Raw genomic sequence first — 25,251 nt, 5'->3', positions numbered from 1 at the left:
ACTCGGGCAAAAAAAAAAAAAAAAGTGTTTTCATCATGTAGTAAAGCTACTCTTTCCAAGTACAGCCCGCTGGGCTTCAGCCTTCTCCGCATCTTCCCTTCTAACAAACCTCAGGTAAAGGTCAGGTCTCGTTTATCCCGATTTTACGGATGACCACAAGAGGTTCAGAGGCTAGCGAACTTGCTCAGGGCCAGGGGAGACAGAGCGGGAACCCAGAGGTCCCCACCGATGGGTCTGTGTGTCCCTCAGCCACGCCTGCAAGTCCTGAGGACCAACACCTGCTGCGTGCCGCTCACCTGGCGGGCTTAGGGATGCTGGGGCGGGACCGAGCTGACTCCGCCCCGCCCCGCCCCGCCCCGCGATCAAACCACGCTCCATACCCCGCCTCGCGCTCAAGCCCCGCCCCGGCAGCCCCGCTCCACCACCCAGGCCCCGCCCCATCCGGCCCCCAGAGGAAGCGGAAGTGGTGGCGGGCCCGGACGGAAGCAGGAAGCGGCGGGGCAGGACGACGCCCGTGGCGGTTTGCGGGCTTCGCGGTGATGGCGGAGAAGTTCGACCACCTGGAGGAGCACCTGGAGAAGTTCGTGGAGAACATCCGGCAGCTCGGCATTATCGTCAGCGACTTCCAGCCCAGCAGCCAGGCCGGGCTCAACCAGAAGCTGTGAGTCGCACGCGGGGCGGTGTCTGCCTGGGGCCGGGGTGAGAAGCCAGGGTCCGGCCGCGAGCCTCTGCCTGCCCCCAACTCTTGCTCGGGGGCCTGTCCCTCCTGATCCAGGCTGTGCGCAGGGGCGCTGGCCGCTGCCGCCTTCTTGCCGCCTTGCCCTGGCTGGGACCTTCCCTTCAGGCCCCATTTGGAGAAGTCATCAGGGCCAGATAACAGTTTCCCGTTTCAGGAGGAATCGCATGACGGTGGGTGCTGGGGGCAGAGAGGGGCCACGGAACGCTTATGAATTAGTTTTTCTGGCAGCAGCCTTGTGCAGGCCCTGGTGCTAGGCCCCTGGGATGGGCCAAAGGCGGAGTCGAATGCTGTGGACACGGGCTCGCAGCTTTATGGGGGGTTCAAACATAACAGGCGTGTTTGCAATCCCGCCTCCGTACCCAGTGCTGTGGGACCAGCCCGATGTTCTAGGAAGGCTCCCAAGCCGAACTGAAATTAAACCAGGCCTAGTGGGTTTCTTCCTCCAGACTCTGAGGATGGACTCTCGAAGGCCAGTCCACTGCGCCCTGCCGCCCCCCCCTCCCCCGCCCCGTGTTGTCTCAAAGGGGCACACAAAATCTCAAGAGGCTCCTGCCCTTATTCCTGTTGGTTTCTGACCCCTCAATATTGGTAGTTCCTTGTTCAAAAAGAAAAATCAAGGGATATGTTAGCATACTGTATAACTCCAGAGCCTTCCGGGGAATCCTAGCTGACCAAAAAGCCGAGAGCTGCCTGTCGCCTGTTGCTGTGTAAGGAACAGGCCTCTGGAGCCCTCCTGGGTTCGCTGTGGGTGGGGCCCAGTGTGGTCATCTAAACTAACCTCATGTTCTCCCCCAGGAATTTTATTGTTACTGGCTTACAGGATATTGATAAATGCAGACAGCAACTTCACGATATCACGGTCCCTTTAGAAGTATTTGAGTAAGTACTGTTCTTGATATTTCTGATTCTTGTTTGGTTTTCCTGTAATGAGTTTCTTATCATAGGGCTTCCCTGGTAGCTCAAATGGTAAAGAATTTGCAGTTCTTGGGTCGGGAAGATCCCCTGGAGAAGCGAATGGCAGCCCATTCCAGTGTTCTTGCCTGGAGAATTCCACGGACAGAGGAGCCTGGTGTGCTACTGTCCGTGTGGTCACAAAGAGTCAGATATGACTGAGCAACTAACACTTTTCCTTGACCACCAGTGTTTAAATGTCTGCTGTGTGGCAGGGATGGTCTGGGTGCTAGGCAGATGCCAGGGAAAAAAGCAGACAAAAATACCTGCCTTCATGGAGCTTATGTTCTAATGGAACTAAAAAAAAAAAAAAAAAAAGATCTCAGTATAGTATTGTTCAAAAAGTGTTACAGTGAATAAAGGCTCTTTAAATATTTGAAAGACATCATAGGCTCTCAAGATCCTACTTAGATGAAAGGTCAGCCCCATGACTTCCTGACTTCTTTCTTTTTTTCCTTGAGAAGGAGAAAGTCTTATGTGGCTGTATTATAAATTAAAAAAAAAAAAAACAAAGGCAGAAACAACCCGAGAAGTATGAATTTGGTCTGTGTCTCCCAGACTGCCCTGGCAGTGCTAGTTCCAGGAGATGATAATATGTGTGTTATTGGGGAAAAAAAAAAAATCTTCAGACAAGGAAGGATGTTTACTGTTTGCTGCAAGAGAGTTACTTGTTACTTGCACCAGGGTATAGTCATGGCCTGGAGAGCGCCTCTGGGAAATGAACTCTTTTAGATTTTATTAATCCAGGTTTTAGTGCACTGATTTCACAGGTGAAAGAACTGATAGGTAACTGCATGGGCTCTTTAGCTAGTCAGTGCTGGAGCTGAGGCTAAAATTCTGGACTTTCTAAAATTTTATTTTATTGAAGTATAGTTGATTTGCAATGTTGCATTAATTTCTTCTGTACAGCAAAGTGATTTAGTGATATATGTGTTTTTTTCACGTTCTTTCCATTGTGATTTATCACAGGGTGCCGCATGTGGTTCCCTGTGCTGTACGGTAGGGTCTTGTTGTAGTGGCGGGATCTCACAGAGACCGGTCTCCGCCTCCGCTGATCTCAAGCTCCCCGTCTCTGCCTTGCCCGTCCTCTTCCCCTTGGCAACCACAAGTCCGTTTTCTGTGTCGTGAGTCTGTTTCTGTTTCAGAGATGTGGTCGTTTGTGCTGTGTTTTGGATTACACCTATAAGGAATAGCATATTATATTTGTCTTTGTTTTTCTGACTTCACTTGGTGTGATAATCTCTAGATCCATCCATGTTGCTGCAAATGGCGTTATTTCCTTATTTTTTTTTTTTAAAGGCAGAGGAGTATCTAACTATATATATACACACACACAGACGTACACAGACATATACCACATCTTCTTTATCCATTTATCTGTTGGTGGATACTTATGTTGTTTCCATATCTTGGCTACTATAAACAGTGCTCCTGTGAACACAGGGGTGCATGTATCTTTTTGCATTTTAGTTTTGTCTGGATATATGCCCAGGAGTGGGATTGCTGGATTATGTGGCAACTCTGTTTTTAGTTTAAAAATCCTGGACTTGTGTTGTCCTTGACCAGGGCCAGTTCTCTGGGCTAAACAGCCTTTCTCCCAGAGCTGGCTTAGAACAGCAAGAGAATTCTGGGGCTTTCTGCAGTAAAACTGCAGATGTAAATCACTAGAGTTCCTTGCACAGTAAAGGGAAGAGTTATCATTATCTGTCCCCAAGTGTCAGAGGTAAAAAGCCTTGTCACAGCACAGCTCAGCAGCTGAGCACCCAGTGAGGACACACAGGGTGCACTTTTCATGGTCTCAGCTCTGTCCTGTGCCGCGGGCCAAGGGGCGTGGTGCCCCGGGAAGCACGTTACAGCTCTAGACTCCTGGGGTGATGGCGGGAAGGTGGAGCCCAATTCCCTTTCCCGGAAGAGTCCTCATCAGAGCTGTTCTGGTCCTGAGTGTGAGGGATGAATAGATTGACAGTTGCCAAGGGCCGCTCCTGCTTCTGAAGTGGAGCAAAGGAGAGAGGCTCCTGAAGGGGTGGGGATGGTGAGGCTCTGCCATCGCAGCTGCAGCCACGGCTGGTGGGCCGCAGGCCGGCTGAGACCCCCGTGGGGCTGAGATGAGGCCTCCAGGCATCCAGCAGGCAGCAGTGTGCAGGGCAGTCGCTCTGTGCCGGTGGTGGAGGGTGTCCCCAGGGCCTGCGCCTGTGGCAGAGGTGACTGTGAAGCTCGGCCCTCCTGTGGGGAACTCGGGGTCAGGGAGTTGGCAGACCTGGGGTTCAACCTTCCATCGTCAAAGAAGCGTCCAATCTAGGTGACGTCCCTATTGAAAGGGTGGTTTATTTTGGACACTTGGGCCCGACAGATTTCTCTCACCAGAAATGGATGGATTTTGCTTAGAATTAATCGTAACTTTGGCTTTTTTCATTCTATCATTTAAAATACATCACAGTAATAAGGGATTTCTAGAACTTTTGATTTATTAGTATTTTGCTGTGTTGTAATGGAAGGTCAGTTTTTATACTATCAATAGCAAGTTTATGTCTTTAATTTGAAGTGATAATTTTTTTTTTAACTGAAGCGTAAAATTGGGACTTGGTTGTCATGGTTTTCTTTCTTTGTTAATAATTCTGTTTAGCCGAGTGACCTGCAAGTCTTCAGGCAGATCCTTACCCAAGTGAGATGTGGATGTTTATCTAGGTGTGTGCTCAACGAAATCTTTGGGGTGACAAAGACATTTTGGGGAAGTTGAAGTTTCAAGAAAAATCGTTTTATATTGTTAAATAATTGGAGAGAATCTTAGTTCAATTCAAGTTACTTAGAAATGTATCAATAGACATATATACACTGCTGTATTTAAAATGAATAACCAGCAAGGACTTAACTGTACAACAGAGGGAACTCTGACAGTGTTATGTGGCAGCCTGGATGGGCGGGGAGTTTGGGGAGAATGGATGCACATATATGTATGGCTGAGTCCCTTTGCTGTCTACCTGGAAACTACTGACGTGGTTAATTGGCTACATGGTGGTGGTTTATTCACTAAGTCAGGTCCAACTCTTGTGACCCCGTAGACTGTAGCCCGCCAGGCTCCTCTGTGCATGGGATTCTCCAGGCAAGAATACTGGAGTGGTTTGGCATTCCTTTCTTCAGGGGATCTTCCCGACCCAGGGATCGAACACAGGTCTCCTGCATTGAAGGCAAATTCTTTACCGTCTGAGCCACTGGGGAAACTCATACCCCATACTTCTCATACCCCACTGGCTATACCCCAGTACAAAATAAAAAGTGAAAAAAGAAAATAGTATATCAGCCCCGTCTCTCTCCAGTTCATAAACTCATCTCAGGACGGGCAAGGCCGGCTCTCCTGCTCGGGCGCTCCCCTCACCCATCCCCTCCAGGACAGGTGCACCCAGGCACGGCCGCTTCTCCCTGTGTTGCCCAGGCCCGAGGCTCCCGCTCACGCTTGGCTCTATCTTGTCAAGAGCTGCCTGACCTCACAGGCTGTCATGAGGATGGAGAGGTGGTGAAACCTTTTGAAAAACACAAATGCTGAAAAATGCCTGACCTGGCGCCGCCATGGAGCTTGCTTGGGTTATAAGTGATCGTCACTTGACTTCACGAGTTACTCATACGATGAGAGTAACGTGAGAGTGAGTCACTGCTGCGTGTGTAACGAAGGAGCCCGGACCCACCCGGCTCCCGGACACCCTCCAGACAGGGCCGTGAGGTTACAAGGCGCTGCCCGTGTCTTTTCCCCCGTGAGGAAACTGTGAGAGGAGGTGTCAGCCGTGAGGGTGTTAACAGCGATGTTTCCTGTTTCCAGATACATAGACCAAGGTCGAAACCCCCAGCTCTACACCAAAGAGTGCCTGGAGCGGGCTCTGGCTAAGAATGAGCAAGTTAAAGGCAAGATTGACACAATGAAGGTAAGGTTCTTATAAATAGGAAGTAATGTCAGAACATCAAGAAATGCTCACAAAGCGAATTTGGCTGATAGACTGTGAGACATCAGCTATCTGACCGCATTACACGTTGGAGACTTCTGGATTGTGGAGCAGTTATTGCTCAGTTGTTGTTTAGTCGCTAAGTCATATCTGACTCTGCGACCCCATGGACTGCAGCACGCCAGGCTTCCCTCTCCTCCACTGTCTCCCTGAGTGTGCTCAGACTCATGTCCATTGAGTCAGTCATGCCATCCAGCCATCTCATCCTCTTGTCCCCTTCCCCTCCCACCTTCAGTCTTTCCCAGCATCAGGGTCTTTTCCAGTGAGTGAGTTCTTCGCATTAGGTGGCCAAAGTATTGGAGTTTCAGCTTCAACATCAGTCCTTCCAATGAACACCCAGGACTGATCTCCTTTAGGATGGACTGGTTGGATCTCCTTGCAGTCCAAGGGACTCTCAAGAGTCTTCTCCAACACCACAGTTCAAAAGCATCAGTTCTTTGGCACTCAGCTTTCTTTATGGTCCAACTTTCACATCCATACCTGAATACTGGCAAAAGCATAGCTTTGACTATATACGAACTTTTGTATGCCAAGTGACGTCTCTGCTTTTTAATTTGCCGTCTAGGTTAGTCAGAGCCTTCCTTCCAAGGAAATAGGTAATAAAATTAAATATCAAGGAGCTGTGTCATATCATAAAAAAATGTGACAACGTGGCAGTCTTTTAGGAAAGTCACGGGTAATTTTTGTAGCGTTAGCTGTCATTGACTAACTGTGCTGTTCCCATTTGTAAAGTGTCAGTGTCTCCAGCCTGCCTGGGGTGCTGTCTGAGCCCCTCAGTCAGGCCCGTCCCTGCCACTGCAGGCTGTGGGCCTGGAGGCTTATGTACCATCCTCCTTTTCCTCATCGGGATCCTTGCCAGTGGCCAACTCAGGCCCCCTGTACCTGATTCCCTGCTCTCCACAGAGACCCTGCACTTTCTGTTTCTTGGTCTTGATGAAGTCTAGAAAGCTCTGCATCTTGAGCATGATGCCTGGAATTGTTTCCTTATACTGACTCGTCCGTGATTCAGACTGTGGGGTGGGCACTGCACCCCTTCCGGTTGGCCTCTGACAGGGAACCCCCCTGCCTCCACCCTGGTCTTCATTCCGACCCGGCCTCAATGACCTCGAGCCCCTCCTCACTGGCTACTCCCCGGCCGTCTCCTCTGCTGGGACCCCCGCATGTCTCTGTGCCCTGCCCACCCTCCGGGGTCAGCATCTCTCCCCCTTGGGGAGGCCTCGCGGGCCGGCCTTCTCTGCATCCCTGCCCCGTGTCCCCCGCGGCCCGAGCCCCAGGAGTCCAGGAGCATGAGGTGTGTGTTGCCGCTGTCCCCCGGGTGCAGCGTGCCGCGGGGTGTCCCGTGTGCTGCGGGACAGCTGCGTGGGGACCGCGGTGACGGCCGTCCTGTGCTCAGGGCGGGGGTCCTGCCCCGGGGTCGCTCTGCGTGTTGGCTCGTGTGGCACCCGTGGCCCCCTTCTGCTTTGTCAGCCGGAGCCTGAGCTGCTCTTGAGCTGGGCATCATCCCCGTGAGCTGCGGTGGTTTGGATCGCTGTGTGGCTGAGCTGTGTCGTCCAGCAGGAACCTCCACCTCACGAACAGGGTGGAGGCCCCTGGGGGTTGTGCTCCCGGGGCCCCGTGCTCCCCGCCGTCGGCCTGGAGGTCACCTGCCCACAGTGACGCCAGCGGCTGTCTGTGAGGTTTGCGTTCCTTTCTCTGCCTCTTGGTGTCATTTCCTGTGACCGTGAGCGTCTCGCGGGACAGCTCGTGCGCCCGGTGGGCCACGTGCAGAAGCCTGCTCGAGCTCTGTCTCCGGTGGCTTCTGGAGTGTTGGTGCGCAGTCTCCTTTGAGGATGTCTTCCTGTCTTCACCTAAGGACAGTCTCTTTGTTTACCCCGCCGTGCGGCTTTACTGTACAGCTCGTTGTAAGAAAAGGTTTTGAGATGCTGGCCTGTGTTAGCTGCATCTGGGGTCAGATTAAGACAAGTACACTGATACGAAGGCCCAGGGAGCCCCGGCATTTGGGGAAGACAGGCTTCCGGTACTCCAGAAGGCTTGCTCGAGCTGTGTGCGAACAGTGACCTTGATGCCGTGTGAGTTAATAATTGCTCAGTTAAACATTATGTGAGGATTCCTGTGCCGTGTGCAGAAGCCCCCTCCACCCGTGCGGCTGGCTCTTTGTCGTTGGAGGCCGGAGGGAAGAAGCGGCGTTTGAGTGGACCTCCCCCTCGCGGGCGGCTCTGCTGTGCCGGGGCTGCGGACGCACCGCGGTCTCAGCAGCCCCCTGCTGCGTGGGCGGGGCGCCTCCCGGGGCTGAGCCCACAGCACCACGAGGGCACGGGCTCCCCCGAGCTCGAGGCTCGGCGGCCGTCGGCTTTAACTCGGGTGACGGGTCCCCAGAAAAGCATGCTGATCGTGTGTTTTTCCTCCTTAGAAATTTAAAAGCCTGTTGATTCAAGAACTTTCTAAAGTATTTCCAGAAGACATGGCTAAGTACCGAAGCATCCGAGGGGAGGACCACCCTCCCTCCTAACTGCACCCGCCCTCCGTCTGAAGACCCTCCTTGTCCTGCAGCGTTGGTCGTGGCCCCCAGGCCGCTGTGACTGAGCGCATGTCTGTGCCCTTGTCCCCGTCGCGGGCCCCTGGGGACGGGGCCTGCGGGCGTGCGGGCAGTGCCCCCAGCCTGCCCTCACCCCGCAGACGGCTGGTGATCACACGGCGTCGAGTGCGAGGCATGTGAGTCTCCACGGCCAGGCAGCCTTGGAAATAATGTGATAGGTAAACCAAAAGTTTTTAAAAGCCGTCGCTGACAGTTTTCTTTTAATGCACTCTTTCTGTTCCTTTTTTTTTTTTTAATGTCAAAACTGAAAAAAAACCGGGAAAAATTGGTTTAACATGAGAAGTACTTTAAGTTGGTTTTAAGTGCTTTAAATTGTATATTTTTGAGTATGGTGCATAAAGAATGCGTTCAGTGGAACTGTGTTTCAAAGGACTTCAGTTTGTGTAAAGTAATAAAGTCTTTAAATACTTACTTGCTCTGTGGAATTGTTTCTATAACATTTTTATAATTTAGTGCTGTGTGTCTTGTAAACCATGGCCACTTCGCTCAAGTGTGAGGAATGTTTGTAAAGAGTGTCCTGCGGGCATTTGAGCAGGAAAAGCAAAAGCAGAAGGCAGAACTTGGTTCCCTGCAGCCTGTCTCACAGGGGCCCGCGGGTGTGTGACCACGGTTCAGACGTGTTCCCGCCACCACCGCCCCGGGGTCCCGTGTGTCAGCCTGGGGCCGCTGCCGGGCTGCATGGGGTTACTGCGCCCTCTGACGCCGCAGGGCCGGGTTGGCCGCGGGAGGCGGTGTGGTTGCTAAGCTCAGGTGATGCTGTTGCTGCATCCGTGGGCTGACTCAGGGCCACCGGCCCAGGGCAGTGGTTTTCAAGGGTCTCACAGACCACCCGCCCCAGAATGTCCTGGACTCATTTATTGGGAAGGTGGATCTATTGGGTCGGGGGCTCTGGGCTGGGGCCCCGGGAGCTGCCTTGTTGTTTTCCTGCCCCTGGTGACTCTGGACCCCCGGGATCGAGACCCGCAAACGGGACTTGAGTCTCATGGGAGGGGTGGGTGTAGATGGGCACCCGCTCCAGTGACTCTGGACCCCCTAGGATCGAGACCCGCAAACGGGACTTGAGTCTCATGGGAGGGGTGGGTGTAGATGGGCACCCGCTCCAGTGACTCTGGACCCCTGGGATCGAGGCCCACCACTGGGGACTTGAGTCTCACGGGAGGGGTGGGCGTGGACGTGGGGCACCCACTCCAGTGACTCTGGACCCCCTAGGATCGAGACCCGCAAATGGGACTTTAGTCTCATGGGAGGGGTGGGTGTAGATGGGCACCCGCTCCAGTGACTCTGGACCCCTGGGATCGAGGCCCACCACTGGGGACTTGAGTCTCACGGGAGGGGTGGGCGTGGACGTGGGGCACCCACTCCAGTGACTCTGGACCCCCTAGGATCGAGACCCGCAAATGGGACTTGAGTCTCATGGGAGGGGTGGGTGTAGATGGGCACCTGCTCCAGTGACTCTGGACCCCCTAGGATCGAGACCCGCAAACGGGACTTGAGTCTCATGGGAGGGGTGGGTGTAGATGGGCACCCGCTCCAGTGACTCTGGACCCCCTAGGATCGAGACCCGCAAACGGGACTTGAGTCTCATGGGAGGGGTGGGTGTAGATGGGCACCTGCTCCAGTGACTCTGGACCCCCTAGGATCAAGACCCGCAAACAGGGGACTTGAGTCTCACGGGAGGGGTGGGCGTGGACGTGGGGCACCCGCCCCCAGTGACTCCGGACCCCCAGGGTCGAGACCCACCACTGGGGACTTGAGTCTCGCGGCGGGGTTGGGGGTGGGGGGTGCAGGCTGTGGTGTCAGCTGAGGCTGCCCTCGCTCCCCGAGGGGTCTTGTGTTGGCGAGGAGTCGCGGACCAGGCCCCTAAGGAAGTTGCTGCCTCCTCGTCAGTGGTTCGTCCTGAGCGTCACCAGGAAGGGCCTCCTCTCCTGACCCGGTTTATACCAGATGAAGACTGCCCGTCCGGTAGGCTCAGGCCCTGGGCGCTCCTGCACTGGCCCTGCCACCTCCGGCCGCCCCGTCACCCGCCCGTGGGCATCGGGAAGCCCAGCTCCCACGAGCCCACTCGGTCCCCAGCACAGCCCCCAAGCTGCAGGAGGTGGTACCCTCTCATGGCCTGGAGCGGCACGGGTCCCGCAGCCCAGGCTCACGGCAGGCGTGCAGAGAACGCGTGTGCCTGTCCAGCGCGGGTTCTGACCCACACGGTTCTGCTGATGAGGTAGACGGCTGTCTTCTGCACTTGGCACAGGGACCCGGCTGCAGTAGACCCTCCGCGTCCTCGAAGCGTCGCACGATCTGGATGTGGGCGTCCCGAATCCCCAGCCGTGGAAGGTGTGTTTGCACCCCCCTGCCTGGCTGCCCGGCAGGTCCATAGGCATCCTCGATTCCCGTCGGTTCCGGAACGCTCAGGACGTCGCTGGCCAAGGGGGCTGTGCTGCCCGCCCTGGGCCCGAGGATCAGGCAGCCTTTGGCCGTTTACTGAGGATCCTTGAGACGGTGAGTGGAGGCGCTTATCGAGCCGTCAGGGATGGTGTAGAGCCCCAGGGTGGGGGTCCGCTGACCCCGGCCCAGCAGGGCAGGGCTCGCGAGGCAGGAGTGCCCCGGAATGGTCTCCCATCTCCTTTCCAGTACAAGTTTGGGCCCGTGGTGGGCAGCCTTGGGACGCGTCCGCAAGTCTCACACGTTGACCTCCGTTTTGCACCATGCCTGGTGTTGGCATTCTCTGCGTGTGCCCACCAGGTCAAGTCCTCTTCAGGATGACCAAGCCCTCCAGGCTCAGAACGGACACCGGGGTCAGCAGGCAGCCTTCCTGCAAACTCACCGTGAAGAGGGCGTGTGGAGCCTAACTGCCCACGGCCTTTAGGTTTTCCCGGAAGCTCCAGGACCATATCCCGGACTCAGGACGTGCACCCTGACCTCGCGCCCCTCCCTGCCCCCCCGGGTCCCAGGACCCCTCCTCTCGTTTCAGTCAGAAATTTTGAACTCTGATGACTCATGTTATCCTGGTGGCAGCCATCCTGATGGGCTGCCTCTCTTCCCATCACCCTTACTCTTCCTTGACACCTCATTGCAATTTCCTCCTTTGATTTTTAAATCTCTCCTCTGCCCGCTTCCCCTACACACTGATCAACGAACCAACCAGCCTGAAATACCACTGGTTTTCAACCATTATGGCACCAAGATGTGGATCCTGGGGCCTGAGCTTTAAATCAATTAGCTGCATAGATTATTTTAACGATCGATCACCTAAGCAACCTCTGCAGTTAAGGAAGAAAACCAATATGAAGCCCTGACTTTATGCAGAAGTAGGATGGATGCCCTTCCTGTGTTTGAGTAGATAATCAGTTGTGTTCATTATGGAAAACTCAGAAAAATACAGCTAAGAAAGTCACCCAGTTTTGCTGTCCTGACTGTTAATATTCTGCTTTTTATCCATCTGGACATTTTTTCTACTAACACGCGCACAAATGAAGAGCTAGATGTGGAATTATTCCTGCACACGTGAGTTAGTAACTTGGTTTTTTCTTAGACAGCATACCATGAACACTAGGCCAGTCAATAAACTCCTACATAATGTTTCTGTAATGCTCAGCGTGCTGTGAATGTGTGTCAGACCCGGGTTAAGCTGGCCTGGGTTTGTTGACTACGTCTGCAAGGAAGCCCGTGGGGTAGTTTACAGGCAAGGAAGCTGAGGCACAGAGAGGTAGGCGGCCAGCTCAGGTCACCCAGATAACAAGGCAGGGGGGCAAGGCATGCCCCTGATTTCCAGAAGTCAGAAATCGAGGTGGGTGGGGCCACGGCCTCCAGGGGCTCCAGGGGCTCCAGGGAAGGGTCCTTGCTGCCTCTTCCGGGTTTTGGATGCTCCGGGTCGCATCACTCCAGTCTCTGCCTCTGTCTTCACGTGACCATCTTCTCTGTGTCTGTCTCTCTCTTTTTTAAAAAAAATCTTTTGAATTTGTTATAATATTGCTCCTGCTTTATGTTCTGGTTTTTTGGCTGCAAGGCATGTGGGATCTTAGTTCCCCAACCAGGGATTGAACCTGCACCCCCTGCATTAAAAGGTGAAGTCTTAACCCCTGGATCGCCAGGAAAGTCCCCCTGTGTCTCTTATAATGGCGTTTGTCATTGGGAATTCCAGGATGGTCTCATCTCAGGATTCTTAACCTACATCGGCAAAGACTGTTGCTAAATCGCATTTGCAGTCTGAGAGACAGAGCTTTGCAGGCTGGCTGCCGTTCTCCACCCGCCACTCCACCTGTAAGGCACGTCTGCGCTCAAGGTCCTGGGCATGCTGACTCGGGAGCGGCCGTGTCCTTTCTCCCAACCAGATCCGCCCAGAGTCCAGCCGCATGCCCCCTGCCTCCCAACGCCCCCACCACGGAGAATGTCCGCGTCCCTCTTCCCAGCAGGGGCCGGTCAGGAGTACAGAATCTAAGATCTGCGGCTGGAGAGACTGCTAAAATATGATGTGTCTATGGAGAAACAGGAGCAGCGTCTCTCTTCTCCCTGGTCCCGTAAGAGCCTTTCTTGCTTTTTGAAAGGAGAAAGTTAAATGTTATAAAAAGAAACAGTAGTTACAGGCTTTTTGGCTTGGCGATAAGGACGAAATACTGTGGCTGATAGTGGAAGTTACAAAGCAAAGAGAGAAGGATCCCTGCAGATGGCCTTGACACACACACGCATATACACATACACACACACACATGCATATGGAAACACATACACACACATACACACACACACATATACACATACACACACATACATACAAACACATATACACACACACACATATACACAAACCCAGATACACACATACACAAACACATGCACACACATATACACAAACATACAGACATATACACACACATACACATACACACATGCATACACAAACACATATACACACACATGCACATACACACCCAGATACACACACACACAAACACATGCACACACACATACACAAACACATACACACATATACATAGACACACAGACACATGCATACACATACACACATGCATACACAAACATATATACACACACATACACATACACACCCAGATACACACACACACACAAACACATGCACACACATATACATAGACACACACATAGACACATAGGCACACAGACACACATGCATACACACACACATACACACAGACACACATGCACACACAAAAATATACACACATATACATATACACACCCACACCCAGATACACACACACAAACACATGCACACACATATATACAAACACACATACACACACGTACACAAACACATACACACAGACACACATGCATACCCACATACACACATACACACATGCACACACATATACACAAACACACATACACATATATACATAGACACGCATACACACACACATAGACACACAGACACACATGCACACACATACACAGACACACATACATACACACAGACACACACAGACACACATGCATACCCACATACACACACAGACACACATGCACACACACACAGACACACATGCATACCCACACACACACAGACACACACACACACACACAGACACAGACACACATGCATACCCACACACACACAGACACACATGCACACACACACACAGACACACACAGACACAGACACACATGCATACCCACACACACACAGACACACATGCACACACACATACACAGACACATACACACACAGACACACATACACACAGACACACACACACAGAGACACACGTCCATATGACGCAGTCACACAGCTGGCAGCGCCTTTGTGCAGGAGCTGCGGGGGGGCGGGGGTGGGTGGAGGGCAGGTTCCTGAAGGGCCTCCACGTTTCCGTGGCTGCGGCCGCTCTGGAAGACGCTCCCATTGGGCTCTGAGAGGACAGGTGACAGGTCGTCAGGTCTGCAGGTCCTTGTGTGACGGGGCCTGGCCCAGGGGAGTGCGGGTTGCCTGTGGCTTCTGAGCAGGTGGGTGAGGCTTCACCCCAGAGCTCATCACACACAAGCTCTGCTAGTCATCCGTAGGAGCAACATTTCAAAAACCAAGCATTTAAAAAGAATTTTGGGTTTTTTTTTGGGGGGGGATGGGTGGGTAAGTGTGCTATGAACAGGGTTCCCTGGTGGCTCAGAGGGTAAAGAATCTGCCTGCAATGCAGGGGATGCAGGTTCGATCCCTGGATCTGGAAGATCCCCTGGAGAAGGAAATGGCAGCCCACTCCAGTATTCTTGCTAGGAATTCCCATGGACAGAGGAGCCTGGCGGGCTACAGTCCACGTGGTGTCAAAGAGTCGGACATGACTGAGCAACTAACCGACAACAAAGTGCTGTGAACACCAAGAAAGACCGTGCACACGCCCATTTACGTTTGAAAACAAGTTGGCCACGCGGGATTAGGTTAGATGCAAGGGTTGCCTTTAGCTGCCGTGTCTGCCTCACCCGGGACCGCGTGGTTTACCCCCGTGTCCACTCCAGCCCCATGGCGCCCTCCCCCACGGTGACCGAGGGACCCCTCTGCTGTGTGAGCAGTTCGGGTCAGGATAGACGGAGGGTTTCCCCCAGAACCAGAACCAGAACACGCAGCCACCCATCTCAGCTGCCCAGTCTCCAGGGCTGTGAGGACCACACGTCTGCGGTACCTGGTCAAGGCTGCTGGGAACGGACCAAGGCACGTGGCTCCTCTCGGTGCTCACTCGGGACACTTTAGGCACTCAATCAATCCTGATCGGACAATGAAGAGTTGCTTGCTTCTATTACTTCTCTCTTAATTTTGCTGAGCCTGACTGTCTTGGCTCCCAGAGCGACTGTCTCAGATTTTTTTTTTGCCTCCTAACAGTCCACCCACCGGGATGTTCAGCGCTGGTTAGGGGGGTGGGCGTGGGGTGGGGGAGAGGTGATGCGAAGGAGGGTGGTGATATTAAAACAGCTCTCTGCTTAGACAGGCTTGGAGGTGCCTGTGCCCAGCCGCTCGCTACTTCCTTTATTTTAAACTTCTCCTTCCAAGACAGGAAGTCCAAGACGGGAGGCAGACAGATTGGACAGGCCTTGACGTGGGTGCAGACCACGCGGCTCGCAAGAGCAGTCTTCTGGCCGTTTTTATGGCGGAGACAGTAGGGTAACGAGGCAGAAGGGGGGCAGGCTCGCTCAGCAGCTGAGCACGCACAGACGGAAAACGAGGGCTGCGCTGCTGGAATGTATGTCCCCGGCCGTATTTATAGCAGCGTCTGGTTCAGAAGGAGAAATCAGCGGAGCCTCGGATCCGGGTCCGCCCCGGCCCCTTCCCCGTGGCGGCTCCCTGCAGACACGGCTTTGCTTCTCTTTGCTCTCTCTCCCATCCTGGCCCCTGTTCGACTCTGCACTTGACCAGTTCGCCTCTGCTCCCTGACTGGCTCCTTGGGCTTCCCTAGTTGCCCAGCGATTAAGGTGCTCCAGTGTGAGATAAGTAGGGCTGTTAGAATCTCTTCCAGGGGGATCTTCCCCACTTTTTCTTTTATTTATTTTTTTTGTGGAGTGTTAGTTCCCCTTGGGCTGGAATGTTTCACAATGACCCAGAAGCATTTGTTTTTTCCCACAATCTTTGACATTTCGATGACTTTTAGGGGAGATTAAATCTCATATTACATCAGCAATACTTTAAAAAACAATTTTACATACCTGTCTCACTTGATGATTTAAATAGACATCAAAACGAATCATGTATATGTATATGGTGGTGGTGTTTAGTTGCTAAGTCATGTCCGACTCTTTTGTGACCCCATGGACCGTAGCCCACCAGGCTCCTCTGTCCCTGGGATTTCCAAGGCAAGAATACTGAGTTGGGTTGCCATTTCCTTCTCCAGGGGATCTTCCTGACTCAGGGATTGAACCTGTGTCTCCTGCACTGGCAGGCAGATTCTTTACCACTGAGCCACCAGGGAAGCCCTATATGGGGGAGTGTGTAATTTTATTACATTCATTTTATAACAATTTTATTTTATTACAATGATTATTGACCTTTACTGTTTCATGCGAGTTGGCTTTGAATTAGGGAAGTTTCAAAAAGCAGTGAGTAAAAAAGATAGGAGTTATTTTTTCTCCTTTGACAAGCAATTCCAAGTTGTGTGTCCCAAACAACTGTAGCTCCTCAAAAGCATTAACCAGGACCCACCCACACTGATTTGCTTCTCCCCTTTGCCATTTTTAGCACACAGCTTTTTTTGTCTTCACATCACAAGATGGCTGCGGCACCTCCAGATATCATGCCTGAATTCCAGGTAGAGTAAACACAGAAGAGGCAAGGCAAAGGCTGATGGACGAAAGGGTTTCTCCTATGGAGGCTTTGCCATTTTGTTCTCGAAGGGCGCTGTCTCTCAGGGACTTCTGCCCACCCCTCACTGGCCAGAACGGAGCCTCATGGCTGCCCCAGCAGCAAAGGCGGCAGGCTATCTCACACCTTAGCTTACAGAGCCTATATCGCAGAGGCGGGCAGGAAGGGAGGGAACTGGAAATGGGGGTCAGACCCGCTCTGACACTTTCAGAACAAAGGGTGACCTGGATCCTCACATTCTGGGTGCTAACGTTGATCCTTTCCCACAGAAACTTACCCTGTAGGGGTAACCCTACTCTGTAGGGTTTGAATTTTGTTCTTTATTCTGCTTCATTAGTTTGATGTGTGAGTTTCTGTCACATTTATGATGTAAAATGGCTTGAAGACTGAATTGTCTGATAGGAAAGAGTCCAGAATGTGAGATACTCATAAACCTCCATCACTGAGCTGGATGATCAAGGGTCCGAACAGGAAGGCAAAAGAACATACATGAAAATTGACTTGTTATTCTGCAAAAATTAACTGAACCAAATATAGTTCTTTAACAGATTTTTATATTATCTCCTTTAGTTACTAAAGGGATTCTCCTTCTTCGGGGCTTCCTTGATGGCTTAGCGGTAAAGAACCCGCCTGCCAATGCAGAAGTTGCAAGAGACTCCGGTTTGAGTCCTGGGTTGGGAAGATTCCCCTGGAGGAGGAAATGGCTTCCCACTCCAGTATTCTTGCCTGGGAAATCCCATGGACAGGAGCCCGGCGGACTACAGTCTGTGGGTGCTCGAAGAGTCAGACACCACTGAGTAACACACAGGGGTAACTTAAGGCTAAAACTTTAAATTTCACATAAGCAAGTTTGTATCCCAGATGGAGCGCTGTGAGGTTTGCGAGTTTAGTTCATCTGGCGAGCAGTGGGGTCTTTTACATTATGAGCCTGAAAGTGCTTGGTACGAAGGTGCATTACACCCTGCTGTCTAAACAGAGCTTGGAACAAGAAGGGCCAGGACTTGGAACTCCCATGGGACCGCTCTGGGAATTTGGGTGATAATATGGATGATAAAGTTTCAGGAGCAGAGGCGTGTCCGTGGCCCGCTTCTCCTCTTGTCCCAGAGCTGCGGGTGAGTGGCTCGTTCACACCTTGCCCCAGGCCCATGCCACCACCTGCCCCTGCTGGTTTCACCTTCCCCCTGCCTGGGTGGTCCCAAGTCAGAGGTCTGGATGCTGCTGCAGCCAAGATGCATGAGATGGGCGAGAAAGGCAGGAAGGGTGTCCATCCTGGTCCTCTGAGATGCGAAGATTCCTGGGTCTGGAGCTGCAAGAACCTGGCAAGCACTGGTTCTACGACACTTCCTGCATCTTGAGGGGTGGCGAGGGCGGCAACCAAGGACCGAGGAGCCAGGAGGACACTGATCCTGTCTTCCCGGGCTTGATACCAGCCTCAGCCTCTTCAGAGCATCACACCCAGTTTATTCTCAACTTCTTTGCCTTTTATCACTTGCGACCATCTCTTCCGATCTTCCTAGTCCTCCTGCCTTGTCCCTTCTTGAGGCTGCGGGAGGTGATGGATGCGCAGACAGTCCCAGAGTTCGAAGCCCTCTGCCTCCTCTTCCTATTTCTCCCCCGCTCCTTCCTCCTCCGCCACCTTCCTCCACCTGCTCCTCCTGAAAACGCCCTGAGCTCTGCCCCGTGTCCCCTGCTTGTGCTCCCACAAAGCAACCAGGTGGACGATGCACTCAGGATGAAGAAGAGAGGGGTCTCCCTCCTGCCTGGCCTCTTTCACACACCCTCCTGGTGCCACACTGCCCACCCCTCGGGGTGCCTGCTCTGTCCATGGCACTGTTAGGGGACAGCACACATATTTTAAGGCAACCTGTTTATGCGGGGCGTTTATTCGTTCTCCAGTGGGCGCAGGCTGGAGCATCTGTGTCCCAAAGGGCCGCTGACATAGTTGCCCACGGATTTAATCAAGAGGAGCATCTGCAGCCCAGAGTGAGGATGAGTTATGAACTGAGGCAGAAAGCAGCACACAGGACGGACCTTTTCTGGAAACTGGGGTCTGGCCCTTTGGCTAGTCCTCAGGTGCGTCTCATGCCTTGTGAAACATTCCAGGAGCGACATTTTCAGGAGGGTGTTTTCATTTCTATTATTAATCACCATTCACTCACTGTCCACAGCGTGCAACCAGAAATCTTCCTCCGCACACAGCCGGGCAGCCTGCCCCCATATCTAACAGGCCTGAAACAGTATCGATTTCACTCTGGTTCTATTGGATCTCTTGTTAAGCTTCAGTAGTCTTCTGTTTGTTTGTACAACTATTATCTTATACGGGGAGCAAAAGCAGACAGTATGCTTAACACTGTGGTCTCGAATGCTCGGTTTCCATGGGGAAAATGCAAACTGGGCAGTGCAGGCCAGCCCCAGCGCCCAGCCTGCTTCTTATTTACTGCGTGTATCTTTCCAGGCAGGCCAGACGCTGTCTAAGCATGTGTTCTGTGTGATGCCTGTAAAAATAAGAATAGGATCGTTGTATACACACTGCACAACGTCCCCCTTTTCTCACTTAAAATACCCCCCGCGGATCCTCCCATCTCGGACCGTGGAGGGCTCGGTCAGGCAGGCTGGTGGCCCCCCATCACAGGGACACAGCTAGGGGTTCACTCCATCTCTGTCTGGGGAGTCCTTCCCGATTTGCTGGTGCAGATAATGCCCCAGGACACCCCGTTGTTCATTTCATCACACACCATCAGAGAGGACCTTCTTGAAGTGGAATCACGTGTATTTATGTTTTGGTTCAGTTCAGTTCAGTCGCTCGGTCGTATCTGACTCTTTGCGACCCCATGGACTGCAGCACACCAGGCCTCCCTGTCCATCACCAACTCCCAGAGTCCACCCAAACCCATGTCCATTGAGTCGGTGATGCCATCCAACCATCTCATCCTCTTGTCTTCCCCTTCTCCTCCTGTCTTCAATCTTTCCCCGCATCAGGGTCTTTTTGAATGAGTCAGCTCGTTGCATCAGGTGGCCAAAGTATTGGAGTTTCAGCTTCAACATCAGTCTTTCCAATGAACACTCAGGACTGATTTACTTTAGGATTGACTGGTTGGATCTCCTTGCAGTCCACGGGACTCTCAAGAGTCTTCTCCAACACCACAGTTCAAAAGCATCAATTCTTTGGCGCTCAGCTTTCTTTACGGTCCAACTCTCACATCCATACATGACTACTGGAAAAACCATAGCCTTGACTTTTGTTTGCAAAGTAATGTCTCTGCTTTTTAATAAGCTGTCTAGGTTGGTCATAACTTTCCTTCCAAGGAATAAGCAAGTGTCTTTTAATTTCATGGCTGCACTCACCATCTGCCATGATTTTGGAGCCCCCCAAAAATAAAGTCAGCTACTGTTTCCCCATCTATTTGCCATGAAGTGATGGGACCGGATGCCATAATCTTAGTTTTATGTTTTGGTAGTTATTGCTGAATTGCTGTTTAAAGATGGGCTTGTACGTGGGCTCCCAGCATCGCGCATGGAAGCCTGGCCTCTAACTGAGCCCTGCGTGGCTGAGGGCTCAGCCACCAGCTCCTCTGCAGAGGTGGATCCCGAAAGCTGAGATTTCTTGTGCCTCCATCCTTTCAGACGTCTTGTAGCATGCCGAGCCCAGAGGCACATTCACGGTCTCCTGAACAGCTGGAAACAGTTCCCCCAAACTGAGGCTGGGTCCCCAGAGGCACAGAAGCACCCTGGAAGGTGCAGGTCTGAGAGCTTTGGCTGCGGTGAGCCTCGGAAACAGCTTACCCACCACGTCTCACCCCCAGACCCATGGGGCCTGACAGAAGGTGGGCTGGAGAGTCGGCCGAGCGCTCAGGGCTCGGTGGAGCTCGGAGCACACGTGGAGACCAGGTGAAGCAGGGCTCTGTCCCTCCCCTGGATGCCACGTGTGTCCTTGGCTGCTTTTGCCCAGGTCCCGTGAGGATGGGTGTCAGCACCTCCCTTGCTGTACCTTCAAAGTCTCACTGCACCCGTGGTGAGAAAGAAAGCTTGCACCCCATGCCAGGACCCTGCACCCAGAGCGTCACCAAGTATCACTGACTACGGCCACACGTGTGGACTCTGATCTCTCCCATGCCAACCCTTCTCCTCTGGGAGCTGGTGACGAGCCACTGCATTGCTTTCACAGCCACCCGGCAGCTGTCGTCCGCTGTTGGAATAAGATGCTCTGCTCCTGGGATTCTCTGGAGATGAAAGGGGCAGGGCAGATTGAAGCCACCAGGGTGTGAAAAACGGCCGGATCATCCCCCAAGGCTCTGTTATTACTCCTCCGTCCTCACCCACATCCAATTCCATGTCCAGAGCTGCCCATCGACCTTCCTCCAGCCGGCTGGCCACGGAGGACCCCTGGGGTGGGGCCGAGCAGGGTCTGGCCTGCAAGAGGGCCTGTGGGCTCACAGAGAAGGCCCTGGCTTGTGCCTCCATCCTTTCAGAAGTCCTGTAGTGTACCGAGCCCAGAAGCACGTTCACGGTCTCCTGAAGAGTTGGGGACAGTTCAGGAGTCCCCACCCATGCAGAGTCTGCAGGGGTCTGCGCTATGGGTCAGAGACACCCTCACACATGAGGGGAGGTGTCAATGCAGAGAGGAGCCTTCTTCCCAGAGGGATGCGGATGGAAGGAAAGAAGAAACAGATCTGCTCCTTCCCTTCCAAGGTGGATACCTTTTATTTCTCTTCCTTTCTTTTTTAAGACAATCTTTTGTCTCTGTGCTGCACGGGTGTTACTCCAGCTGCAGCGAGTGGGGCTATTCTTGGTTGCGGTGCCCGGCTTCTCACTGCAGGGGCTTCTCTTATTGCAGAGCACGGGCTCTGTGATCTGGGCTCAGTGATTGTGGTCCACTGGCTGCTCTGCAGCAGGTGGGATCTTCCCGGACAGGGACTGGACCCGTGTCTCCTGCAGTGGCTGCCGGGATCTTTACCACTGAGCCACCAGGGAAGCCCCACTATTCCTCATCCGATTGCTGTGGCTAGGCCTTCCTGTGTTAGACGGAGTGAGAGTGGGCATCCTTGTCTTGTTTCTGATCTCGGTGGGAAGACCTTCAGCTTTTCGCCCTTGAGGACTATGTTGGCTGTGGGTTTGTCATAAATGGCTTTTATTGAGCTATGTTCCCTCTATACTCACCTTGTTAATTTTTTTCCTTTGTTTTTAAAGGAATCCATTTCAAAGTTTTGGAGTTACAAAGCCCAAGAGTAATTGATACCCAGTGAGGAAAGGGACCTGAGGCCACAAGGACCCACCATGAACGTGGACTGACATCCTTCTGCAGAGGTGGCACAGCGCGTCCACACGGCCTCTCTGTGAACACCCGAGGGAAGGAGACCTTGGTCCTTCCCCAAATCGCCCCTTCCTTCGCCTGTGGACACTGGACCGGCAGGCTGCAGTCCTCAGGGTCACATAGGGTCAGACAGCGCTGAAGTGAGTGAGTAGGCATGTGCACACAAACTGTGTTTGTCTGCAGCTTTCTTATGTTAGCTTTGTTTGTGCACTATAAGGAACAGTATCCGCATATCCGTCGATAGCTCCAGTATAACATATACTAAGCCTTCCCATGCTAAGTCGCTTCAGTCATGTCCAACTCTTTGTGACCCCGTGGATGGTAACCTGCCAGGCTCCTCTGTCCTGTGATCCTTCAGGCAAGAATACTACAGTGGGTAGCCATTCCCTTTTCTAAGGGATCTTCCTGACCCAGGGATCAAACCCATGTCTCTTACATCTCCTGCATTGGCAGGTGGGTTCTTTACCACTGCACCACCTGGGAAGCCCATTAAGCCTTCTCAGTTACTTTTTATTAGAATGAATTCATATTTATCTATCTATCTACCTATTTGTCTACCTGTCATTTCTATCTCTACCCAGTCATCCATCCACCCACTCATCCATCAACCCACCCACCCATCCACCCTCCACCCATCTATCCATCCATTAACCCACCCACCCACCCATCCATCTGCCCACCCACCCACCCATCCGCCCACCCACCCATCCATCCATCCATCCATCCACTCATCCACCCATCCATCCATCCATCCACCCACCCATCCACCCACCACCCATCTATCCATCCACCCACCCACCCATTCATCCACCCACCCACCCATCCACCCATCCATTCACCCACCCATCCGTCCATCCATCCATCCATCTATCTATCTATCTGAATCTACTGCTGGCAGACACATCTATATGACCCTCAGGGAGTCACAGTGTATACAATCTCCTCCCCTTGAATGTAGGTGGAACCTGTGACTTCTATCCAATAAGATATGACAAAGGAGTAGGCGTGTTCCTCCCATGACCACATTATATTACATAAGACTCCATTCCTAGTGGCTCCAATGGTAAAGAGTCTGCCTGCAATGTGCGAGACCTGGGTTCGATCTCTGGGTCAAGAAGTTCCCCTGGAGAAGTATTCTTCCCACTCCAGTATTCTTGCCTGGGAAATCCCATGGACGGAGGAGCCTGGCGGGCTATATAGTTCATGGGGTTGCAAAAAGTCAGACACAACTCAGCGACTAACGCAAGCAAGCAAAAAGACATTCTTCCTTCTGCTGGCCTTGAAGATGCACATGACCAGGTTGCAGTCTGCCTCCAGTATAGTGTGAGGAGGAGAGTTAGAGGAGAGAAAGCTGATTTACGGTGGTGGTTACTTCCGTACAAAGACTCAGTCTCTGGAGGGGGATGCTCTCACTCTCAGTGATGCCAGGGAAACTCCTCTTTCCCATCCTGTATCTGGAACCTAAAGGAATCATATAAACCTGGCGAGGAGGAGACCTGCCTCGGAGGTGTGATAGGCAGAGTTACAGCCCTTTAAAGCTGGCCACCTCTCAATCCCTGAATCTGTGCATATGTTAGGTGAGTGTTGAACGGGAGTCTGGGTAACAGAATTAAGTAAGTCTGCTAATCAGGTTACCTTAACATAGGGAGATTATCCTGGATTATCTGGGTGGACCCAGTGTCACCACAAGTGTCCTTTAAAGCGGAAGGGGGCACAGAAGGAGAGTGAGAGGAAGCTATGAATACAGAAGAGGGGGTGAAGGGAGGCACTGTTGCTGTCTTTGAGGATGGAGGAAACCACCCCAAGTCAAGGAATGCAGGCAGCCCGGAGACACTGACAAAGGCAGGGGGTGGATTTTCTCCCAGAGCCTCCAGAAGAGAACACAGCTCTGATGACACATTGATGTTAGCCACGAAGCCGTTTTTGGACTACCTCCAGAACCCAGGGATAAACGGGTGTCGCTTTAAGCCACTAAGACGGTGGTTCCGTTGTTACAGCAGTAACAGGAGGCTGCCTGAGTCTCTGCACCCCGCGGTCATTCGCTTCCCACCAGCCAGGGGCACCGTGGCCTCGGCCTCCAGAGAGGGATCTCACCCTCGTGATGCCCTCAAGTTCGTGCAGAGTGGCGGTGTCCGTCTGGACACAGAGGCCCTTCTAGAACGCTCCATCAGGGAGAGCCCTCTAGTGGCCGTGGGTCAAGAAGGAAGGAAGGGGAGGGCTTCCGTCCCAGAGCAGCAGGAGGGTCCTGACCTCCTAGGAGGCACCCGGGGCAGCTCTCTCTCTCTACAGCAGCCGAGCAAGAAGCAGAACAAAAGACGCCCAGAGAGAGAATGTGGGTCCAGGCTCCCCTGACCACCCACCCCAGCAGAGAAGAAGCCCAGGAGACAGCCCCCTACGGCGGAAGAGGAAGTCTGCACCCCTCCCACCTCCCTAGTTGACATCACACAATAGGGACCCGGGAAATGTGCCAGCGATGGGACAGACTCCTTGCAGCCCTGGAACACGCAGGTTCTGTGTCTGTAACAGGGAAGAGATGAGAACATGCCTGGGGAGGCTCTGAGGGAGGCAGGGGTGAGACAGGAACCTTTTCTGTGAGTTCCCAGGGGTGAAAGTTTGGGAGGATGCCTCTGTCTTGCCATTTCACACATTTGTCCAGATTTCAGAATTTCCACAGCTGAAGACCAGTGCCCATCTCCTTGGACTGCAAGGAGATCAAACCAGTCAATTCTAAAGGAAATCAGCCTTGAATATGATGCTGAAGCTTGAATACTTTGGTCACCTGGTGCGAAGAGCCAACTCATCGTAAAGGACCCTGATGCTGGGAAAGACTGAAGGCGGGAGGAGAAGGGGACGACAGAGGATGAGATGGTTGGATGGCATCACTGACTCAGTGGTCATGAGTTTGAGCAGGCTCTGGGAGACGGTGAAGGACAGGGAAGCCTGGTGTGCTGCAGCCCCTGGTGTCGCAGATTTGGACACGGCTGAGCGACTGAACAGCTCTCGCCATTTCCCACATTCGTCCGGGTATCAGAATTTCCGTGGCTGAAGCGCAGCGCCCATCTTCTCGCTGGCGTATTTCTTGTCAATAAACTCTAGAGACCCGTGTGCAGACATCCTGGCTGTACGCTCAGTCTGTTCTCCAGAACCGCTGTTTGCAGAAACCTGCCATCCTCCGGGGAGGCCCTTGAAAGGGAAATGCTGTCTCGCGCTGTCTGTGGTCCCCAGTGGAGCCCGGGTCCCCCCTCCTCCTACGGCCTCTCCCACAGCCCCCCTCCCCGCCCTCCCCCAGCCTGGCGGCCCCTCTGAAGCGCACGTCACTGCGCCGTCATGCCTGAACTCAGACCCCCTTCC

At 52.9% G+C, this 25,251-nt stretch overlaps 1 protein-coding gene across 3 annotated transcripts; it reads left to right on the top strand.

The window, feature by feature from the left end:
• The first annotated feature begins 457 nt into the window (after nt 1-457).
• On the top strand, nt 458-24,340 carry MED10 (mediator complex subunit 10). Of its 3 annotated transcripts, XR_006273371.1 has the most exons (5): nt 458-661; nt 1,535-1,618; nt 5,502-5,604; nt 21,777-22,040; nt 24,190-24,340. XR_006273371.1 is itself a non-coding variant. In XM_043488832.1 (4 exons), the coding sequence occupies exons 1-4, from the start codon at nt 540-542 to the stop codon at nt 21,816-21,818; spliced, it is 351 nt and encodes a 116-aa protein (XP_043344767.1). In that variant the 5' UTR covers nt 458-539; the 3' UTR covers nt 21,819-22,527. The 3 variants fall into 3 exon arrangements, 2 of the variants coding, with proteins under 2 accessions (XP_043344767.1, XP_043344766.1); XM_043488832.1 differs by lacking the exon at nt 24,190-24,340 and having other exon boundaries at nt 21,777-22,527; XM_043488831.1 differs by lacking the exons at nt 21,777-22,040; nt 24,190-24,340 and adding an exon at nt 8,093-8,689 and having other exon boundaries at nt 459-661.
• The last annotated feature ends 911 nt before the right edge of the window (nt 24,341-25,251 follow it).

Source organism: Cervus canadensis, chromosome 16 (genome assembly GCF_019320065.1).
Source record: "Cervus canadensis isolate Bull #8, Minnesota chromosome 16, ASM1932006v1, whole genome shotgun sequence".
In the NCBI taxonomy this organism is placed as follows: Eukaryota; Metazoa; Chordata; class Mammalia; order Artiodactyla; family Cervidae; genus Cervus; species Cervus canadensis.
This window is presented reverse-complemented; position numbering and strand designations above follow the sequence as displayed.

Excerpts from the sequence above, each read along its gene's own strand:
- MED10 (XM_043488831.1), top strand. The coding sequence starts at position 540 with ATGGCGGAGAAGTTCGACCACCTGGAGGAGCACCTGGAGAAGTTCGTG. Across the intron at positions 1,619-5,501 it reads GTCCCTTTAGAAGTATTTGA|ATACATAGACCAAGGTCGAA; the intron begins GTAAGTACTGTT and ends TCCTGTTTCCAG. Across the intron at positions 5,605-8,092 it reads GCAAGATTGACACAATGAAG|AAATTTAAAAGCCTGTTGAT; the intron begins GTAAGGTTCTTA and ends TTTCCTCCTTAG.